Here is a 22,942-nt window from a genome sequence, read left to right as displayed (position 1 = left end):
TTGAGGTTTGATTTCTGAGGTTTCAGTTACCAAGAGTCAACCTTAGTCTGAAAATATTAAATGGAAATGTTTGAAAATAAACAATTCATAAGTTTTAAATTGCAAGCTGTTCTGAGCAGTGTGATGAAATCTCCAGCCATCCCACTTCATCCTGCCTGGGACGTGAAACATCCCTCTGTCTGGCTTATCCATGCCGTCTACACTACCCGCCTGTTAGTTCACTTAGAAAGTGTCTTGTTATCAGATTGGCTGTTTTGGTATCACAGTGCTTGTATTCCAGTACCCTTATTTTACTTAATACTGGCCCCAAAGTACAGGAGTATTGGGCTTAACTTATAAATTAAACTTTATCATAGGTGCACCTATGGAATAACATAATGTATATAAAGGTCAGTACTAAATTAGGTTTCAGACATCTGCTGAGGGTCTTGGAACGTATCTCCCACAGGTAAGCTGGGAGTACTGTAGGCTGATTTTGGAAAATTCAGTAGGATTAAGGAAACTTTCCTAAACAGAAGCCAACTAACCTTGTAGTGGGTCTCCACAGGCAACAAATGAAACTACAGTTCTTTAGCAGGTCATTTAAGGTCCTACAAAATTTGATTCAGTCTATCTTTCTGATCTCATTTCTTAACATCGCTTTATCCTACCACATCCATCAAATGCACTCATCCAAATATCCAGCTTCAGGTTTTTGTTTTTTGTTTTTTGCGCGCACGCATTTCCTTTGCCTGGAATTCTCTTCCTCCCCACATCCCACTTGCCATCCTGCAATACCCAATATTTTTACTTTTTTTGAGACAGGGTCTCATTCTGTCACCCAGGCTGGAGTATAGTAGCATGATCTCAGCTCACTGCAACCTCAGCCTCCCGGGCTTAAGTGATTCTCCCACCTCTGCCTCCCAAGTAGCTGAGCCTACAAAAGCATGTCACCACACCCAGCTAATTTTATATTTTTCATAGAGATGGGATTGTGCCATGTTGCCCAGGCTGGTCTCAAACTCCTGGGCTCAGGCAATCCACCTGCCTCGGCCCCCCAAAATGCTGGGATCACAGGCACAAACCACTGTGCCCAGACATCCACTGTTCATGGTTGCTGAGAGTATTTGGGCTTTATGAAGACAATCTGGGGACTATCTCAAGAAAGGCAGACCAGCTTACCTTATTTACCTAGGGTTTGTATTGATTGTAACATAGATAGACCCTGGATCCCATTCTGGACCAACAGACCCTGGTGGTTTGTCCCAGCTTCCTTCCCCTTCATTGACTCTGCCTATGCAGGGCATTATTGTGGTCCTTATCACATGACAATGTAATATCTCCATCTTATTTCTTTACATTTCTGCCTTCCCTATTAGAGTTATAAGGGCAGGACTGTGTTTTTTTTAAATATTATATTTGCATCACCTAGAACAGAGCCTGGCCTGACCTAAGTGCTTAATAAATGTTTGATGATGACTACAGTCACACATCACTTAACAATGGGAATATGTTCTGAGAAATGCATTTTGTTGTACGGACATCATAGAGTGTATTTAGTGTACTTACACAAACCTAGATGACACAGCCTATTACATACCCAGGCTATATGGTACAGCCTATTGCTCCTAGGTTACAAACCCATAGAGCATATCACTGTACAAAATACTGTGCAACTGTAATATAATGGTAAGTATTTGTGTATCTAAAAATAGAAAAGGTACAGTAAAAATATGGTATTACAATCTTATGGAATAACCATCACATATGTGGTCCATTGTTGACCAAAATGTTGTTATTTGGTACATGACTATATATTAAATAAAATTTCCAACAAAATTCTACATTAGAGCCACGCCAAGTAAAGCGTCCCTAGAAATAATATTATATACTTCACTTCTTTATCTCTCTCTGTCTCTCTCCGTCTCTCTCCGTGCGTGTGTGTGTGTGTGTGTGTGTGTGTGTGTGTGTATGAAAGGAAGGAAAGAAGGAAGGAAGAAAAGAAAGAGGGAGAATAAGAATAAGGGTTTTAAAAGAGAAATGCTGATGATGGTGGTTAATGATGGAATTCCAGGGACCTAGCTGGGAGGTGCTTTCTGTGTGGATCTTTCTAGTGCCCTTCAAATCACAAACATTTAGAAGGTATTATCCTGGAGAAAAGGTTGTGACCCTGGTTGAGAAAAGACCAAAGAAGCTAACTTATATCTCCGAATCCCCAGATTCAGAGAGAACATACCAAAAAGCTAAAGAAATTAGCTTTAGTGAGCTTCCCTCTAAAGAAATTTCCCAAAGGCAAATATTTAGAATCGATTTATACCGGTTGCAACAGAAGGAAATTGATGTGACACTGACCACTGAATAAACACAGCCCTGCTGACTGCAGACTGCAGAAATGGCAGTTGGATTGACATCTTGGTGACACAAGGAGCCCACAGGGGATGCTGGACTCTGGGGAGGCTCTTTCATGGGTCCCATGGCCTAATCATTGTCAGCAGTGTAAGGGTTGATTTAATCTCGTCAAAGCTGCTGAAAGTGTGGAGAAGCCCTAAGCTTTGGAGATACCCAGCTTGTTTAGAATCTCAAAGAGGGAGTTAGAGTGAGATTGGATTGTTATACAAAATGGTCCTAAAAAACAAACAAATCCTTAGATACATATGCATCCATAAAATTAACCGTGAACCATCCTACCTTTCTATCCCCAACACAGGAAGCATCACAAGAAAAGCAGGTGGGATTTAGGAATAACTGGCTGGAGCATTACTCACCCTTCAACCCCTAACACACACATACACACCAATCAGGCTCTTTCTTCTTTTATTTTTTCAGGGAAGTTCTAGATATAATCTGCTTTCACTTAGACACAGATGCTAGATGCATACAAGGCAGGCAATGTGTTGCCCTGTCTCCTGGTATCACTTGTGATAATGACTTTTCTATTAGTTACCATGCCCCGGGATTGAATCCTTATGGACTGGCCTCTGGGTGATCTAAAGAGTACTGTTCTCTGCTGCATGCACCCAACTCTTGGAACAATATTCTTAAACGTGGGGCAGAACAATATCTCTAAGTCCAGAACACAACAATGTAGTAGGAACTATTTTTCTCCTCTCTACTCATTTCCACCTTTGCTCTTAGAAAAGAGAATGTCCACCAAATCAATACTCCCATCCTTTGAGGGGATGTGCTAGGAAGAGAACTTTCCACTTTAGCTCTACTTCCTTCCATACTTTTCCCAGGAAGGGACAGTCATTTATCTGATTGGGTAGATCACTGAAAGCATGACTTTAAATGGATCATGCTTCTTAATTGAGCAAAGTTAGCATCATCAGTCACTGTTCTTTCATGACACATCTCACCTTAATTCTCTTTCTCTACACTAGCTCAACCTCTACTGAAATTACACACACACACTCACACACATACACACACACACACACACACACACACAATCATCTCTGCCTGAACATGAAAGACCCTGTGGTAGGCAGATTAATGGCCCCACAAAAATGACTGCATCCTAATTTTAGAACTTGTGAATATGTTATGTTACATGGAAAAAGGGACTTTGTGTTAATTTGTTATTGCAGCCCTAGGAAACTAACACAGATTTTGGTATCTGGAAGTGGGATTCTGCTGTTTTAAATGCCTAAAAATGTGGAAGTGGCTTCGAAATTGGGAAATGAGCAGAGGAAAAGAATTTTGAAGAGCATGATAGAAAGGGCCTAAGTTACCTTGAACAGGCTGCGAGTAGAAATATGCATATTAATGGCTCTGCTAGAGCGCACTCAGAAAAAAGTGAGGAGCAAACTTAAATTGTCATGAACAGATTGCTGTTACAAATATGGACATTAAAGGGGCTGTCGGTAAGGGCCCAGGTAGAAATGAGGAACCTATTACCGGAAACGAAAGAAAAATGGATCCTTGTTATACAGCGGCAAAAACGCACCTTGAGTTTAGCCCAGTGAAACTCACTATGGACTTCTGACTTCCAGAACTGTAAGATAATGATTTGTTTTTTTGTTTGTTTGTTTGTTTGTTTTTGTTTTTTTATGAGAGGGAGTTTCGCTCTTGTTACCCAGGCTGGAGTGCAATGGCGCGATCTCGGCTCACCGCAACCTCTGCCTCCTGGGTTCAGGCAATTCTCCTGCTTCAGCCTCCTGAGTAGCTGGGATTACAGGCACGAGCCACCATGCCCAGCCAATTTTTTGTATTTTTGGTAGAGACGGGGTTTCACCATGTTGACCAGGATGGTCTCGATCTCATGACCTCGTGATCCACCCGCCTCGGCCTCCCAAAGTGCTGGGATTACAAGCTTGAGCCACCGCGCCCGGCCTGATTTGTGTTTTTTAAACCATGAAGTTTGTAGTTAATTTGTTACAGCAGTAATGGGAAATAAATACAGACCCCCCTACAGCTGGCCTAGAACTCAGACAGTAAATAGTCTTTTCCAACTTACCAAGCTATTCCCTTCACATATCATGTGGGACAAGATAATAGTAATGTGTTAAGTGTATAGGATTCAGCAGCAAGCAGACATGGGTTCAAATACTGCCTTTACCACTGCATTTATTAATGAATTCAACAAAATATGTTGAGCATCATTGTGTGCTAGGCATCCTGCTAGACACTGAGAATACAATGGTGAGCAAAAAACATTTTTACTAGTTGTCTGAATGTAAGAAAGCCACTTAATTCTTATGAGCTTTAATTTCTTTAGCTGAAACATGGGAATAATAATGTACTTCTCTCAAAGTTAAGTCCACAACACATGTAAAATGCTTATCACAGTTTTCAATAAATAGTAGCTATTGTCTTCCTTTCTCTCATTCTAAGAGACTATTTCTACAATCCAGGAGACAGCAGTATGGGATTTAAAGACATAAAACTTGACCCAACAAAGACCCACTCATTGGAACACACACTTAAAAAGGCAATGTCCTCAGGGCTCTATTTTTGCTAATAGGCTTTAGCTGAGAGAAGGGAGCTTCTGGATTCCATGGTTCATCATCCAACACAGAGCCCAACTCACAGGCTCAAAGGTAACTACCTTAGGGCTGTTTACATACCTAGCCATGCTCTTACCCCAACAAATCTGGACTCTCTGACAACAGTTTGGTGTGCATCTAATGTAAATCATTCATAATGGCTGAGGCCTTTAGTCTTACTACAGACCTTTAGGGTATTCATCTGACTCCAGGTGATTATAGGAAAAGAGATCAACAGGTGTGTTGTTAGGTAAGACAGTATCTATGATGCACAGTCAAAAAAGACAAGAGAGAAGGCTTGGGGAACGTCACCTCACTATTCAGCTTGATACATGATGCCACCTAGAGCAACAGCTCTGGACACAAGATTGGGCCCATGTTGGAAGTAAGCCCAAGCTGGTGAATCTTCTTGGAACATCACCAACAAACCTGCTTGTTTCGACATTCTGTACAGGGCAGGCTTTACTTAAAGTTTGGTTGGTTTTTCACAGCCAATGGCCCAGGGTGTGTCTGTGTCTGAAGACAAGGGACACAGAAATAGTTACAATAAACTTATCCTCCTTGTTCTCCTTTGAATCCACATTCAGTTCTTAAAAGTTACCTTTTCATACCCTAACTTTCTATTGTTATGCCATTTGAGTCTGACTTCTACAAAGCTCTCAATTTCCTGTTTCAATATTAGCACAAACATCCTTTTTCCCCCTTACTTACCTTGGTATTACCATCTTTGGAACTGACTTCTCTCATCTTTCGCCTAGCCCACTCCCTTGGAGATAGACCATTTCAGGCAGGGCTGTTGCTGAGGAAGCTCTTGGTCTCACTGAGATAAAAGTGGAATGCCATGTATCTCCGCTCTCCCTCTTTTTCTGATTGTGGGTAATGGAGACTCCCAAGTGCTGAGGCAGAGAAAGATTCCTCTCCAGACCACAAACTCATTGCCAGGCTTCCTGGCAGTGACTAATCTTATGGCCCTTTCCTGGGGGCCCCTAATCTCTAGCCAGTGCTTGAACTGAATATGTTTCTCTAGATTAGGTAATGACCTTTTCAACTGCAAAGCTGACTGCCTCTGTGAAGATAACATTTTTAAGTTCCTTTGAAATTTGAGCAGAGTTTCTTTTAAAATATTGCCACGAAAGTCCTTTGCTGCCACTGGGACAGACTTTCATTTTTAGTTTACTTGTACCAGTGAGGCTGAGGACAGGGCTTGCTGGAGCCACAAAGATTAAAGGAATTACAAACTATCATCCTCCTCTGCCCTCAACCCAGGTTAAAAACAGGTCTTTCTTGTTAAAGCACCTTCCGGGAGGAGTTCCAAGCCTACCAATCCTAAACAATCTCAGCAACTTTTCCCACGGAGTGAAGTGTAGACACTCCACCCTCCATATCCTCTTTCCCACAAAGCTCTCAATCACACAGGTGGCCCATCATCTTTCAGCTGAGTCAGGTGGCAAAGTTGGTGAGCCCCCACTGTCTTGGCCCTTTGTGCCACTGAGATCTCCCCAGAAGAAACCTGAAGCTCCCTTTTGACAAAGGGCTTAAAAATTCAGCTACAAAGAATGGTGTATAAAGAAAGCTAGAAGGGAGGATAATTCAGAAACTCTGTTTTACGCAACACTCGTAAACAAAAGAAGGAGAAAGTGTTTTATTTTTCTAAGGTATATTCGAAAGTTGTTTCTCATGACAAGGTTTTCAGCGGCCAGACGGTATTGCCTCAATGTAGCTGGCATATTAAAGGAATCAGTGATAACTGAAGGAACTATAGTAAGTCTCTGTTCCCTGATCCGCATTAGCCTGCTTCTCTCCATCCATGGGCTTGAAGGAAACTGCAGCCTAAGAGAACAGTGTTGCCCTTTTCTCCTCACTGCACTCTCAAATGTTACATCTAGGAGCATACATCCGAGCACACACAAGATTGGATAGGTTTCAGGCGACACGTGATCTCTGTTTGGGGCTACTGTTATGGAAGAAATTCTTTCATTATGTATCATGGTCTTAACCCTGACTGTTTTCTGCCCAGGCCACCAATCCTATAGGAATTACTATGGGGCAAATGAGACGTACAAGGAAATACAGAGCGTCTAAGGAAATAACTATCTTATAATCTATTCATAAATAAAAATGTTTAATTTCAGAAAACTACCCAGGAAATGTCCATTCTAGTCTTTTATTTACATGACTATTAAAAGTGGAAAGTGCGGAGTGTTTCCCCAAGAAGAAGATGCAGAAAGTCATGAATGGATGGAGCCAGCAGACTTAAGTAAGCTTCAAGGCTTCTCCTAGATGGAGGATGTTAATTACCCTTCCCACACCCTTGTTTCCTCCCTTCAGGCCAATCCAAAAGAAACAATTCTTTATTTATCATAAGCTGCAAACAGAACTCCCACAGACACAATGAGCTTCACACTCCCAGAAAGTAAAAGTGCATCTTACAAGCACTTAACTTTTCTCAGGTAGAGAAAGCTAAGCCAAGCTGGTACTCCTGGGCTGTCAGATGGCAGGTGAGAACGGAAGCTGCCCCACTCACACAGATCCCTGATCTTTTTTTTTTTTTTTTTTTTTTTTTTTTTTTCCTAATGAGAATATGCACACACCTCCCAGGACTGCCATTGCTATGACAACGGTAGAAGTTGAGGTTGAGCAGGTTAGTGGAACAGCATGCTTTCTAAATTCTCCAACAAGGCCTGAGGCTGCACTCACTCATGAAACAGAAAAATTCATGTTGACAGTGCTCCCAAATAGATGCCTAAGAATCATGCTTTCTTTCTGGGGAAGGTTCAGTGATGGAATCTCCATGGAGTCTTTCCATGGGGAATTGGTTTTGTCCGAGAGGTAGGAATCCTTGAAACAATTAAGAATATAAATTCCCATATAAAACTAGGGCACATAAACTGTGCCTATTTTCCACCGAGTAAATAGATAGGGCAAATCATAGAAAAGCAATCCCCTAAGGAAATGAAGAGACAGGCGCTTTCAAAAAAATCTTCTTTATAGCAGATCCTTCCCACGTAGAATACTCAGAACAACCTGGGTCTAAATTTTGAAGCTGAAGGATAGACTCATACCTTGAAAAATCATTTAAAAATAGCTACTGTTTACTAAACACTTATTGTTCTTCAGACTCTGTATATATGTGTGCATTATCTCATCTAAGCCTTGCAACAACCCTATAAGGTAGACACCACTATTCTCCCTATTTTATAGAGGATGAAACTAAGAATCAGGAACATTAAGTAATGGTCTCAGGAACATACACTTAATGAGTGGCAGAGGTAGAATTCAGAAAGGGTCACTAACTCCCAGGCTTGAGCTCTTAACAATTATCTCTCAGGCATGGGGAAAGGAGCCCCGCTTCTCACGAGAACGGGAAACAGATGCCTTTCTTGCATGGATTCTGAGTCTGTAATGACATAAGACAACGTCAGGAATATTTACCTTAGACCAATTATTAAACTTCAGAGTAGACTGGTATCACACTGAAGGCTTGTTAAAACATAGATTGCTGAGTCCCATCCTGAGAATTTCTCCCTCCTTCTCTTTCTTCCTTTGCTCCTTCCCTTCCCTCCCCTCTACTCCCATCCCTTCCCTTCCCTTTCCTTCCTTCCCTTCTTTCCTTGTTTTTTGTTTGTTTGTTTTTGATGGAGTCTCACTCTGTCACCCAGGCTAGAGTGCAGTGGAGCAATCTCAGCTCACCGCAACCTCTGCCTCCCGGGTTCAACTGATTCTCCTGCCTCAGCCTCCTGAGTAGCTGGGATTATAGGCACCTGCCACCATGCCCAGGTCATTTTTGTGTTTTTAGTAGAGGTGGGGTTTTGCCATGTTGGCCAGGGTGATCTCGAACTCCTGACCTCAAGTGATCCACCTGCCTTGGCCTCCCAAAGTGCTGGGATTACAGGCATGAGCCACCAGACCGGTCTCCATCCTGAGGATTTCTGATTCATTAGTCTAGGGTAAGGCCGGAGAATTTGCATTGCTAACAAGTTTCTGGGTATTGGTGTTGCTGCTCCTTTGAGCACCATTGTCTAAACCAGGCATCCCCAAACTTTTTACACAGGGGGCCAGTTCCCTGGCCCTCAGACCGTTGGAGGGCCGCCACATACTGTGCTCCTCTCACTGACCACCAGTGAAATAGGTGCCCCTTCCTGAAGTGCAGCGGGGGAACCGGATAAATGGCCTCAGGGAGGCCACATGCAGCCCGAGGGCCGTAGTTTGGGGACGCCTGGTCTAAACCAAGTTTCTCTAACTAAGTGTCATTGCCTGAGTGGCTTCCCCTGCCTAATTAATCTTTCACTGTTTAGTCCCAGATCCCCTGGGGTCTTGACAAGCTATAATGTTATCTTCTGCAGTGCCCTGTGTTTTGAAATCTTCTGAACTCTTCTGAAAATAGTGAACATCTCCCACTCTAAAACTAATGTGCTGTTGCCTTAGGTAAGACCTGAGATTCCATGAAATGTAGAAAGAGGAGCTGGAAGAACCAATAATAGATAACAAAGCAGCCTGGTACACTGAAGCCAGACCAGTTCCCTCACAGGCAGCGGCAGTCCTTTTATAACCTCTGGGATTGCCTCTAGGAACTGTTCACAAGAGGGCATTCATTAAAACCTCTTCAGGGCATTCGTATTCATGAAGTTAAAAAGAGCTGTAACACAGTGACTGGCCCTTTAATGTCCCTCCCCCCTGAAACACATTCCTCCCTCCGAAGAAGAGGCTGTAACTGTATTCCCTGCATTCACGATTGAGCTAATTTTCTCCCTCGGCTCAGTCTCGAGGGAAGCTGACAGGAAATAAGAAAGCCTGTGGTCCAGGTCTGCTCACACAGAGGGGAGGCTAGAGAAAGGGGCCAGTAATCAGGATTAACCAATTTAATGCCTGACTTGTTTATCCTGCAGAAAACAACATTTGGTGATGCTCTTGTTGATCCCTTCAGAGTGTGGCATCTTTATCTTAGGCTTTTGCAGACTGTGAAAATAAATGAACACCTTCGTAACAAAGCAAAAGAATTCATCAGTGGAGGAAAAATAACTTTGAGAAACACACATGCACGAGGATCAGTGTAAGGCAGGCCTCAATTTCTTTATGCAGCCATTGCAAGTGTTGGGATGAGAAGAGCAATATACAGCTGGTTCGCTGAAAGGGCTCGGATGCAAGTATAAGGAGGCTTAGGCACCAGAAAGAAGCCTTTTGGAAGCAACTCCACCTTCACCATGAAGTTTTAAGGGCAACAGAATCAATGAAAGATAGGCTCTATTTGAGTCTGGAAACAACCAAATTTTTTGGAGCATTTTCCTTTTCTTCAGGCAGCAACTAATAAATCCTCCTCACTCCATCTCCAGGATGACAGTTAGGATGACTGGATTGTATGGATGTCAGGATGACCCAGATAACTTCAGAGGGTCTCTATCTGGTCCTGCAAATGAGAACTACTGAATTCTGGCCACGAGGCTATCAGCCAAGGCTATATGATAAATTGTAGAAAATTAGTCCAGAAAAAAACGAGTAAGAAGATTAGACATTGATTAACTATATGTCAAGCACTATGCTCAGCTATTATTTTCTCCTTTAGTGCTCATGGTAGCTCAATAAAGTAGATGTTATTATTATTATTACACCCAATTTACAGAAAGGGTAATAAAGAAAATACGAATTCAGGAAGTTCGTCTATGTTCACCCAGCAAGTAAGCTTGGGATTAGAATTCAACTTAAATCTGACTCTAAATCGTAATCTTAACCTTTATGCTATATTCCCTCCAAGCAGTGCAGAACATATATTGAGTCCTAAAAGCCTAAAAGTACTGGAAGGACAGGAGAGAAAGCAGAGAATCCCTTTAACTTTACATCATTGATGCAGAGGTATGTGTTGAAAAGTATGGTTAGATCACCACGGAGTAGTTGGAAGATACAAGCTCTATCCAGCACAATCCAGGAAGACTGTGCCTCATGCGTCAGCAGCCAGGCACAGTCCTGGATGAAATGGGTATACAAGAGGGGCTGAACAGTAAGAAAGGGAACAATGGAAATCCCCTTCTCTATCTCTGTTTTTAAAAAAAATATTTAAAAAAATTCTTAACATCTTTTGAATCTGAAAGAGGAACTTCACCAGCTGCATGAAATATCAATACATGGTTCCTATTTCATGTTTTCCTAGGAATACCACAAACCAGCATAACCAATGGGAGGGAGAATGTATTCAAAGTTCGTTTTTGGCTCACTAGGTCTACCTACAATGCCTCCATAAGAACAAGAAAAACTCTGAAATAAAGGCAGGGTAGAAAGTCATGATTTCATGTGGCTTCTTTGGGAAGTTCTCATTTCCCAGACGCCTCCTCATCCTGGAACACTTGGCAGTCTAAAACCACTTTCTCCTCCACCATTTTCACTTCCTCATTGGCACTGAGGGTACAGATTTGTCAATGAACTATTTTATGTTCTTCCCCTTGCCATCTGGCAATATTAGCTCTCTAATGAATTGCTTCAACTTGTATATTTTTTGGACAAATGTGACTTTTAGTTGAATTGTGCAACATCCATAAATAGCAAATCCTGACTGATTAGAATCAATGAACACCCTTAGAGTTGTCAGCAAAAATGGGCCCTTAGCTGAACATTACTTAGATAATAATTTGAAAGGCATCTGATTATTTTTGGGAAAAAACCTTTTACACACACATTATATGTCATCTGTTATGTATGTAGATAAGTGTTTGAATTTGAATGGATTTCTGCAAGCGAGTCATGTTTCAAATATAAGTGCTAGATATACTTGGATTTGGAGCTAAACACATTTGGATTTGAATCCTGCCCTCTGCCACTTACAGGCTACATGAACTTGGGTACATTTCTTAATCTCTCTGTCTCACCAGTTTCTCACATGTAGAATAGATATAATAAATCCCTTGCAAGCTTAACTTAAGGAACAAATGAGACCACACATGCAATGTACTTGGCACAGTGTCTAGGCATATTATGGCTTAGTAATTAGTGACTACTATGATCATCATGCTGTTCTATTAATAGAGGATTAGAGCAAACCCAATTTGTGGTCTCTACCAACACTTAATCTTTCCCTTCTGAAAACTGCCATAGCAGTGGGCCTCCAAAGCCTGGTGTCTATGATACAACACTGCTTTAGTGATAGGGCAAGAATAAGGATACCAAGGAAATGTGAGTTTGAGCAATCTTCCTATCCTCACCCAGCCATTGGGTTTTTTTTATACAACTTGGCAGATTCTCTTTTGGATTAGAAAATGGTCCCTATTATCCCTCTAAACTAAGAAATTGTGAGGGGGTCATGTTTGGCAACATGCATGCCAAGGCACTAAAAGTCAGTCTGCAGAATGTTGTTGATGTGCAGAAAGAAGCAGATTGACTTTGACTTGAGCTCAAATAAAAGAATGCCTTGGTTCTGATAACTTTCCACTTTCATGGTAAACCATCTTCCATCTTGTCTTTCCTCCCTCCCTCCTCCCCTTCTCTCCACTCCCCTCCCTCCCTCTCTCCCTCCCTCCCTCCCTCCCTCCCTTCCTTCCTTCCTTCCTTCCTGCCTTCCTTCCTTCTTTCCTTCCTTTTCTTTTTTTCCTTCTTTTTCTCTTTCTTTCCTTACTACTTTGGGTGGGTTTTCTTAGTCTTCAACCAAAAGATGTTTGTTAACAGTGTCATCTCTGTACATGAGACCACAGACCTTCTCTGTTTGGCTTGAATAGCCTAAGCATTTGAAAGGTACCTGATTTAAACAAACAAACCCCCAAAACTTCATACACTCACATGCACACATGCGGGCACACACATTTTCCTTATGTTATCGTTTTTCAACTCCTGAAGAGCATTAGGTATAAAATCAAAATAGTCATATAGGTAAGGAAATCAAGTATGTATGGAAAAAAAGGGAAAAACAAAAAGGTTTTTTTCAAAAAAGAGCCATAAACATTCCTGATATTACAAAAATAGGTCATCTGATCACTTTGCAGAGCCCAAGAAAGAATGGAGAGACCCCAGCTCTTTACCTGGTGTTGCACTGGATACTGTTGGCCACTGTTGATCAGGCCCTCCTGGACCAGCCCGTAGAATGCCAGCCTCCTCTAGGTGCACAGAGCTGAGTAAACACACAGACCCAGATAACGGTTAGACCATAAATGCTTTCCCAGCTCTTCTTCCACCCTCAGAAATTGCTTACATCTAAGAAGACAGGGCTGCAGCTAACACATTCTCCTCATGCTTGAACTGAAGCAATTACTGCTGAGCAGTCACCCTGCATAAACTGCAGGAGCATTGCTGACTTACTTACTGCCTGCTATACTATTCCAGGAATACACATGTTCTATCTTTATGGCAATTTTTTTTTTATTAATGCCACGTGGCACTCACTAAATCTAACAGGAAGCCCATCAGAAGACTAAGCCATTTTAATATCTTAACAGTGAAGCAGATGAGGAGGGCTTGTTCTCAGAAACCCCAAGCCTCTCTTGCCAGTTCTCTTGTTTCTGGGTTCTCTACTCTAAAAAGGAAAACACACCAAAATTATTGGCTGATAATTGGAGTACTGTTCCATTTTGGTTATCCAATTAATTCTTAATCTTATTTTCTGTTTTACTCTTTCTACATCTCTTATGCATAGATGACCCACCCTGTATTCCTGAGACTAGAGAAACCTGATCACCACCACTCACAGATTCCAGTTCAGAAGAGATTAATTCAACATAAAACACTGCTGGGAGTGAGATGCAAACTGGGAGACCTTCAGAGGCAAGCAGAGATAGAACATAAATTGTTCAAGGGAAAAGAAAACATGGTACAGTATTCATTTGTGTATGTCTAATACCAACAAATATTAATCTCTCAAATATTTGTTGGATATATGAATGAATGATGGAAGAAAGGAAGAAATAAGTATGATCCTAAGAGAAAATGTCCAAGAAAACCATCATCAAAATTAGAAGACCCTTTTATTTTATTTTATTTTATTTATTTTTGAGACAAAGTCTTACTGTTTCACCCAGGCTGGAGCATAGTGGCTCAATCTCAGCTCACCACAACCTCTGCCTCCCAGGTTCAAGCAATTCTCCTGCCTCAGCCTCCCAAGTAGCTGGGACTACAGGCAACTGCCACTATGCTCAGCTCATGTTTGTATTTTCAGTAGACACAGGGTTTCACCATATTGGCCAGGCTGGTCTTGAACTCCTAACCTCAAGTGATATGCCTGCCTCAGCTTCCCAAAATGCTGGGATTACAGGCATAAGCCACCATGCCTGGACTAGAGGACCCTTTTAAACTAGACATGTGTTTATTTTGAAAGTTAAATTTCTAAAATAAAATTAAGACTACTGACTGAAGGGCTTATATGAGGCAACAGAGCAGGCAAACTTGAACTAGTGGGAAGGCAACATATAAGTTCAATATCTTCTCACTCTTTGACTTCAAACAACATATCTAGTAGAAATCCACTCATTAAACTCTGACCTTTTGCTGTTCTTCCCTTCATCTATACTCTGGAATTACCTGATTGTTTCCCAAATATTAACAGCCTTCAAGTGTTCCTGGATTCTACCAGCAAATTGTGTGAGCTCAATCAGATTCATGAAGGTGTAACTATCCTGGAGCCAGCTCAGCTCAAAGCAGCATTTTTTAAAGAATAGCTACATGATATCTGAGACTGGAAAGGCCAAGAAGCCAAGCACACATATGAAAAAGGTGAGTATTATTTAGGTTCACAACTCATTTAATATGTTCAATGTATTACAATGCAAAAAAGAAATGGCATTTTAATTTCTATTTTTATTTCTGACTTTACTAAAATCTCATAATATCTTAATTGAAACCTGAATAGGAGCACATTTGGCTTTTTTTTTTTTTTTTTTTTTTTTTCAATTTGAAAATGGGATAAGGGTGGCCGGGCGCACTGGCTCACACCTGTAATCCTAGCACTTAGGGAAGCCGAGGTGGGTGGATCACCTGAGGTCAGGAGTTCAAGACCAGCCTGGCCATGAAGGTGAAACCCCATCTTATAAAAAAAAAAAAAAAAAAAAAGAAGAAGAAGAAGAAAGGAAATGGGATAAGGAAGTTATGTTTTAATGTTTTATTTCAAATGTAGTTTTTAAGGCACAACTCATAGCTTTGGTACTTTTGAAGCGAAGCACTAGTTCAACTGAGAGAGAAAGAACTGACACTGTAAACCATGCTTTTACCCAAGGCATGGCTCCACCAACAGCTTAGATGCAGGAAAAACACAAGTTGGTCCCTAATAAATACAAAGAATTTCTTCTGATACCTAATATTCTGATATCTGCATGAGTGTTTCTGGCCTAAATATGACTCAGGGTCCAATGTGACATCTCACCAAGCCAACTACTAATCTTCAGCCCTTCACTGATTGCTTCTGAACCAGAAATAGCACCCAATATAATGACTTCTGCTCATTTGTAATACTTGAGAGTATCTTAATTTATTTCAATCTGATGCATTTTAAATGGACAAAAACTAATTTTACATTAATTCTACACATACTTTGTAGGCTTTCTCCTTAGGAACTGCTCTAGGTTTGAAGAATATTCACTTGATAGTTGTCCCGATATTTTGAAGTGTTTAAGTTTGAAGATTATTTCTTCTTTAAAATTAAATCCTTTTCATAACAGTGATCATTTGTTTCTTGGTCCTTCCCATTTTGTTTCCAAAGACATTCACAAATAATGAATCTTTTATTTGGCCTTGTGGCACGGATACTAGATCAGCTCCAGAAATAATGGTAGTTCATCAATTACCATCAGAGAGACAAAGTAGAGAAAGCAAAATTATATTTAATCTGATTCTTAGGGTAATCCTATTACTCTAGGTTAATTTAAAGTAAGCTAGATTTGGTCTCCAGATATCCAGTAGATGCCCTTTACATGGCTCATCCTCTGAAGAACCTATGTCATTGGTGACAATAAGATAGCACCAAGATGGGAAAGATGAGGAGACTCTAATAGGGGTGAACATGAACAAGAATAGCCATCAATTATTGTGGGTAATAGGATGTAATTATCAATGTGAGATAGAAAAACAAGGTAGACAACATGTACATATATATTACGCAAGGTACCCAAGCCTCAAAACATCAGTATTAATTACAGTTTTTAACAGAGGGGAAGAAAATATAAGTAGAGAGGCATGAAGGAGATGGAAATTACTTCCCTGTAGAAATTTTGATGGGAGAAAATACACAGCAGCCTGTTTCTGTGATTTTACAGAGGACTCTTATATGCCAGCACTTGGTAAGCATTTGGCACTGACCACTTCCAATCTTTCAAGGAATAGACATGGGGACAAAATAACTGCATTTTTCTGGCAAAGTTAAAGCTCTTTAGTCTTGACAGTTGCTTCTGGCCTATGAAGATGCAGTTTATCTGAGCTATACTAAGGTAAGGTTACTTCTGAGTGAACGAGGAGGGAAATACATACCTGTGCATGCCTGCTCTCAGGGAGGCAGAGTAACGCCAGTCAGGGTTGGGCTGTCGTGGCTGCAAAATCACAAAGAGAGTTTTCTGTTAAAATGACAAGACAATGTTCTCCCAGTGATGATTCCCTTAAATATTTCCAGGCATCTAAAAAAAGTGTTGAATGAGCCATTTCCTGTGTAACTCTAGGATGATATCTATACATATAGCACTTTAGAAGAAAATTAGTTCATCAGGGTCCTCACACAGATTAGATATCCTGGAAGACCACATCTTGTAAAGGCCAGCTTTGGCTTTGCCTTGCCCAATACACATTTGTGTTCTTAAAATACTAGGGGAAGAACAGTCTATTTTGAGACAGGAAAAGCTTCATTGCTTTTGCCCTCAAGTGCACCATTAAGGGAACATTCCCAATTCAGTATTATAGCTATAACGGGGCACGTAGCTACACAAGTTTTGCTGGCCTGGCTGGACTGCAGAGGACTGCAATCTGCTGCTGGCTTTGCAGACTGCAGCATATTTGACCCAAGGCAGATGTGCCCAGTCATAACACCAGAAACTGATAACAGCCTCTTTGCTGATTGAAGAGGGATACTAGGGAGAGGAAAAGAAACTACTGCAGCGTTTGACCTTGTTTTGCTACCTAATCCTTTTCATAAATTTGTACTTGTTCCTGCTCCTTTCTGAATGCTTTCCCTCCTCACTGAATCACTGTTCACTAAACTCTGATTGTTTAACAGGGAGTAGCTGAAATCTAAGAAAAAAATCTGATTCATTTTGGACCAGTTGTGTGTTGGAAAGATCTATTGCCCTCTTTCTACAAACTGTCAGTCTAAAGGGGGAGAACAAAGAGGAAAATATGGGTACCTAAAGACTTAAAGACTGTTGGGGAAATTGTGCACTGGTTAAAAGTTACTCAGAAATCACTGGGACATTATCAGTCACCATCCTGTCTTGTATCAGTAAGCAAAAATGTTACTGTGAAAAACTTGTGACACTATTCTAGATGCGTTTTCATGGGTAGAGATTAAGGTGGCCCTGTCACTGAATATTGAGGTATAGTTGAATGGAAAAATGGGGGATAAAAGTTGTATTTTGTATTTTTCTCTACATTATATTTATCTTATTTGGTAGAAACAAAACCATAGTAACATCAATAGACTATTCCAAATTGTCAACGATTCTTACTCCTATCATTCATATAGTTCCTTCAAGGGATGCAAAGTATCTAATAAACATATTTCTTCATAATACCCAGGAGAGAAATCATCATCATCTCAATTTTCAGACAGATTTGTAGATGGTTACATGATATTCAATATTCAGAGATTTAGCCAAAGTCAAGGCCCAGAAAAAGTTACAACTCTGGGATACCTTACCTCAATGATCCTCACACACTAACTACTCTCTCTGTTCTTCCAATGTCCTGGCAAGATTCCTCCTTGGTTTTCAAGTTCACACAATGCTATGGACATTCCATATAAAGTAGCATAAAATTATCTACAGAACAAATCAAAGGAGTTTCCATTTTCTACTAGTGATGTTAGAGAGAACAAGAGAAAATATTTGTAAATCATTTTATAAACCTGGAAATATGTCTGAAATACTTTTTATTAATCAATCATCACCATCATCTCTCCCTTCTCCATCAGGAGCATTATTGTTAGCTTGTCAGCTGAGAGAACCTTCCTTCAAGAAAGACTGTAACATCTGTTGAGTAAATGTTGCCAATTTTTCTATGATTGGGTAACATTCATGATGAAAATTGCTGCAACTTGATCTTTGGAATGAAATCACCAAACTCATTTTGCTGAAAGGCACAGTTTTAGCAGGACTGACCAGGAAACTAGGTTCATTATACAGTCTCTCTTTCCCAATGACACATTAAATTTGTCATGCTGCTATTTTCTATACTAGTCCACAGCAACAACATGCTTCTCAGATTCATTTGCCAGAATCACAGTTACAAGATTTCTTATGGCAGTAAGATTGGGCAGGGAAAAAGAAAGGAAGAAAGCATTTAATATGTCTTAAGTAGCTTCATACTACTAGATTTTGCACTTAATTACATACTATTGCATTTATCCTGATTCTTTGTAAACGCTATGAAAGTGATTGTATCTGTTTTGCTCATTAGATACATGCATATATTCAGTTATTCATAAATGCATAGGAATATAGAGTCTAGCAGGGTTCTGGCATTTGAGAGGTTTTTAAAATGTGTTTTAATAAATGAACTATAATGCAAAGTCAACATTATTGTACTTAAATTGCAAAAATAAGAAATCTGAACTTTAGAGAGATTAAATTACTTGCCTGATTGCTGAGTTCAGCTGACAGTCATGCTTAGGTCTCCTTAACACAAAAGTCTGTGCTGTATTTATTTGTTTCTATTTATTTATTTATTTATTTTGAGACCGGGTCTTACTCTGTTGCTTAGGCTGGTGTGCAGTGGTGCAATCTCGGTTTCCTGTAACCTCTACTTCCCAGGTTCAAGCAATTCTCCTGCCTCAGCCTCCTGAGTAGCTGGGATTACAGGCACCCACCACTATGCCCTGCTAATTTTTGTATTTTTAGTAGAGATGGGGTTTCACCATGTTGGCCAAGCTGGTCTTGAACACCTGACCTCAGGCAATCCACCCACCTCTGCCTCCTAAAATGCGGGGATTACAGACCTAAGCCACCATGCCAGGCCAAAAGTCTGTGTTTTAAATAAATGTACATGCAATCACATATATTTTTCTTCTTTGTCTTTTTTTACTTCTGAGTTTCCCAGATATTGATGTATTTTAAAAACAATACAAAATTAAAAGTAATAAAATGTACATGAGTTTTATCCGGAACTTGATTGAATTCAGAAAAATTCAAGTTAAAAGGTTGACTACTGATACATGTGACACAGTATATGTTAAGCCTTGAAATAACTATGATTATTTAGTTCTTTAATACTTGGATGGTACCTCCCTGGACTATGCTTACTTTCTATTGGTGAAGAGCTCCAATATGTCCTATTGTTTCAAAGGTTAGTCTTTTGGTAGAATAACACAAAACTTCATATGTGGACAAATTCAATGAGTTAGTCCATATGAGTGATGCAGTATTACTGAAGAATAAGAATACACTTGTGTTCCTATTAAAATTATAAAAAGATTTAATTTATCTTGTATTGGTGTTATTTGTGATTTATACCATAGAATATTTGAGCTACAGATGGATGAATCACCTCTTCTAAGATTTAAAGTAAAATAAGTTTAAAATACCATATTTTATTCATAAACTTACACAATTACCCAATGAAATAATATGCTATCTTCTTAACATGGAAATCCATGTGGAAGACATCAATAAATTGCCCTCTGGGACATGGGACTGCATATAATAGCTCCTTTTCCTTCCTAATATGACTCTATTAAGAATATATCCTCTGCAGATTTTTCATAGTGCTAGTTTGTGAACATTGATATAAACTGATAGGCAGAATTCCAAGATGGCCCCAAGATCCCTATATATACACCCTGAATGATCTCCAAGACTGTGACTGTGACGGATCTTACTCCCATGATTACATTATGTTATATAGCACAGTTGGCTTTAAGAAAGGAAGATTGGCCGGGCGCGGTGGCTCAAGCCTGTAATCCCAGCACTTTGGGAGGCCGAGGCGGGTGGATCACAAGGTCGAGAGATCGAGACCATCCTGGTCAACATGGTGAAACCCCGTCTCTACTAAAAATACAAAAAAATTAGCTGGGCATGGTGGCGCGTGCCTGTAATCCCAGCTACTTAGGAGGCTGAGGCAGGAGAATTGCCTGAACCCAGGAGGTGGAGGTTGCGGTGAGCCGAGATCGCGCCATTGCACTCCAGCCTGGGTAACAAGAGCGAAACTCCGCCTCAAAAAAAAAAAAAAAAGAAAGGAAGATTATCTGGATGGGACTGACATAATCATATGAGCCCTTTAAATCTGGGTCTAGAGGTCAGAGACAGAGCCGGAGAGATTCGAAGCATAAGAGGGATTCCATGTGAGGGAAGATTCTCCATTGCCAGCCCTGAAGATGGAGCAGACCATGGGACAGGAGTCCTGAGTCCTTAGTTCTCTACGAACTGAGACTGACCCCAGGCCATAGTAAGTAGGAAAACAGAGATCTCAGTCTCCAGGCAACTGGATTCTGCCAATAATGTGAATGAGATTGAAAGCGGATTCTTCCTCAGAGCCTGCAAAAGAGAACACAGCCCAGTTGTGTTCATTTCAGCATTGAGAATACCTGAGCAGACAACTCAGCCACGTGGTACAGGACTCTGAGATAACAAATACGTGGTGTTTTAAACCACTTATTTGTGATAATTTGTTGCAAAGCATTAGAAAAGGGATATATAGGATTGCTGCCAGGCACTGGGCAATACTTGGCTGGGTTTTGAGCGGGCTTCCCAGGGACAAAAATGGCTATGCCTAGTGATTTCTACCTCCGTTACTACGTAGGGCACAAGGGAAAGCTTAGATATGCCAACAACAGCAGTTACAAAAATGGTGTCATGATCAGAAAACAGGCTATGTGCACAAGAGTGTAATGGAAGAACTGAAGAGAATTATTGACGACAGTGAAATTACAAAAGAAGATGAAGCTTTGTGGCCTCCCCCTGACAGGGTTGGCCGACAGGAGTTTGAAATTGTAATTGAAGATAAGCACATATCTTCTACCATCTCAAAAATAGGTTCTCTTATTGATGTAAATCAGTCAAGGATCCTGAAGGCCTTTGAGTATTTTACTATTTGGTACAAGACTTGAAATGTTTAGTTTTCAGTATCATTGAATTACACTTCAAGATTAAACCAATTCAAATTGTATGTTTTTCAAGCTGTTTGTATATTTAATAAGGGATAGAAGGATTTGTCATTTACAATATTGGGGTTTTTATGAATGTGAAGCAAACAAAAAATTTGTATGTAAACTGAAAATAAGAAAATATGTTAGCAAGCTTAATGGTTATCCCTACCTGAGTCCACATGGGTTGGACAGTTCCCACACATTAAATTCTGTAAATAAAAGCCACCTTTTGTTAAAAATTCGCTTTAATAAAACATATCAAATCCTAAAAAAAAGTGAGAGAGAGAGATAGACTGTTGTTCATTAAGGCAAAAGGGAATATAACATTAAAAATAATCATTATGTTGGATATTGGTCTTCTAGTACATCAAAATGAGGGCTGGGTGTGGTGGCTCACACCTGTAACCCCAGCACTTTGGGAGGCCAAGGTGGGCGGATCACCTGAGGTCAGGAGTTGGAGACCAGTCTGACCAACATGATGGAACCCCATCTCTACTAAAAATAAAAAATTAGCCAGGCATGGTGGCACATGCCTGTAATCCCAGCTACTTGGGAGGCTGAGGCAGGAGAATTACTTGAACCTGGGAGGCAGAAGTTGCAGTGAGCCACAATCATACCATGCACTCCAGCCTGGGCAACAAGAGTAAAACTCTGTCTCAAAAAACTGAAATAAAAATAAAACAGAATAAAAAGCCAATAAATTTGAGAATTCTGGGTGGAATATTTTCCTCTGAATATAGTCATTTAAAATCCTAATTTACAGAGCAGGAAAGTAAACCTAACTTTAGAACATACCTAATAGGTGCCAGTACAACAGGAAGTGCTAGGTCTGTTTAGTTCTGGATGCATAGCCTGCTAGCTCAGCAGCTACTCTCTCACTCACAGTTGTACCTCCTTGGAGCCCAGAGTTATGACCCTGGGAGGCCAAAAAGGAACTGATGCTGCTTATGTGCCAAGGAAGTAAGATTTCTCTTTACCTTTGCAATGTTAGATATTTCTTTGCATTTGTCAAGTTCAAATTCTTGAAAGAAAAACCCTTGTATAATTTTCAGGTTAGCAGATTTAAAACACTGCGAAAGAATCCTCTTGACCTTTGATTTCTGAAGTCATGGCTATAGATTATACTACTCCAAATATTATCACATTAATAAGCTAAATTTATAGTCACATTACAATAGGCACAACATTGATCTAGGTGAAGTTCTGTAAAAGCCACATTTAAAGTCACCCGAAAAATGCCATCAGATGCAGCTCAACCCTGAGTTTGGTGACAAGTATATTTCCCAAACATTTTCAAACTGACATTATTCTGACCTCTCATTGGGAGCAAAACTTGGTAGGCAACGAAGGCAAGTATCCAGAACCGACTTTGCTAGTCTGTCAAGTAGACAGCATGCCAATAGGCAATGTATAATATGCCAGGCTGTGTCCCTGCAGAGTGTTCTGAGTTAGACCAGATGCCCATGTGATGGCTCACTCCTGGGTCAGAAGGAAAGAGTAGGCCAATGACATTCAAGCTACAATAAATAGATTTCTGCTTCAGTCAGAATGTGTACAAGATAAAGAGACAGAGAAGAGCTCAGCCATAATTCCATCTGGCTCAGAAAAATCAAAGAAGGAGATAATTTAAATAAATTGTTGTATTATCAGACCAAGGAAACTAAACTTTTACTCAGAAGAACAGTCCTGTAACCCAATATGAAATTTGCAAAATAAAACAGCCCCAGTCATTATA

The 22,942-nt window shown here is 40.3% G+C and overlaps 1 protein-coding gene and 1 pseudogene across 13 annotated transcripts in view; one reads left to right on the top strand and one right to left on the bottom strand.

Moving 5' to 3' along the window:
- Nucleotides 1-22,942, bottom strand: part of LOC120360103 (protocadherin alpha-C2) — a 196,793-nt gene that overhangs the window by 17,908 nt on the left and 155,943 nt on the right. For all 13 annotated transcript variants that reach the window (XM_074380556.1, XM_039472795.2, XM_074380580.1 and 10 more), the window contains exons 2-3: nt 16,392-16,450; nt 12,962-13,050 (exon numbers count right to left, since the gene is read on the bottom strand). In XM_074380556.1, coding sequence (XP_074236657.1) covers nt 12,962-13,050; nt 16,392-16,450 — 148 coding nt within the window. The remainder of the gene's footprint in view (nt 1-12,961; nt 13,051-16,391; nt 16,451-22,942) is intronic.
- Nucleotides 20,822-21,254, top strand: LOC104651859 (protein mago nashi homolog 2 pseudogene; annotated as a pseudogene).

The sequence above is a fragment of the Saimiri boliviensis genome, chromosome 1 (assembly GCF_048565385.1).
Source record: "Saimiri boliviensis isolate mSaiBol1 chromosome 1, mSaiBol1.pri, whole genome shotgun sequence".
NCBI lineage: Eukaryota > Metazoa > Chordata > Mammalia > Primates > Cebidae > Saimiri > Saimiri boliviensis.
Note: the sequence above shows the minus strand (reverse complement) of the source record. Positions and strands in the feature narration are given on the sequence as shown.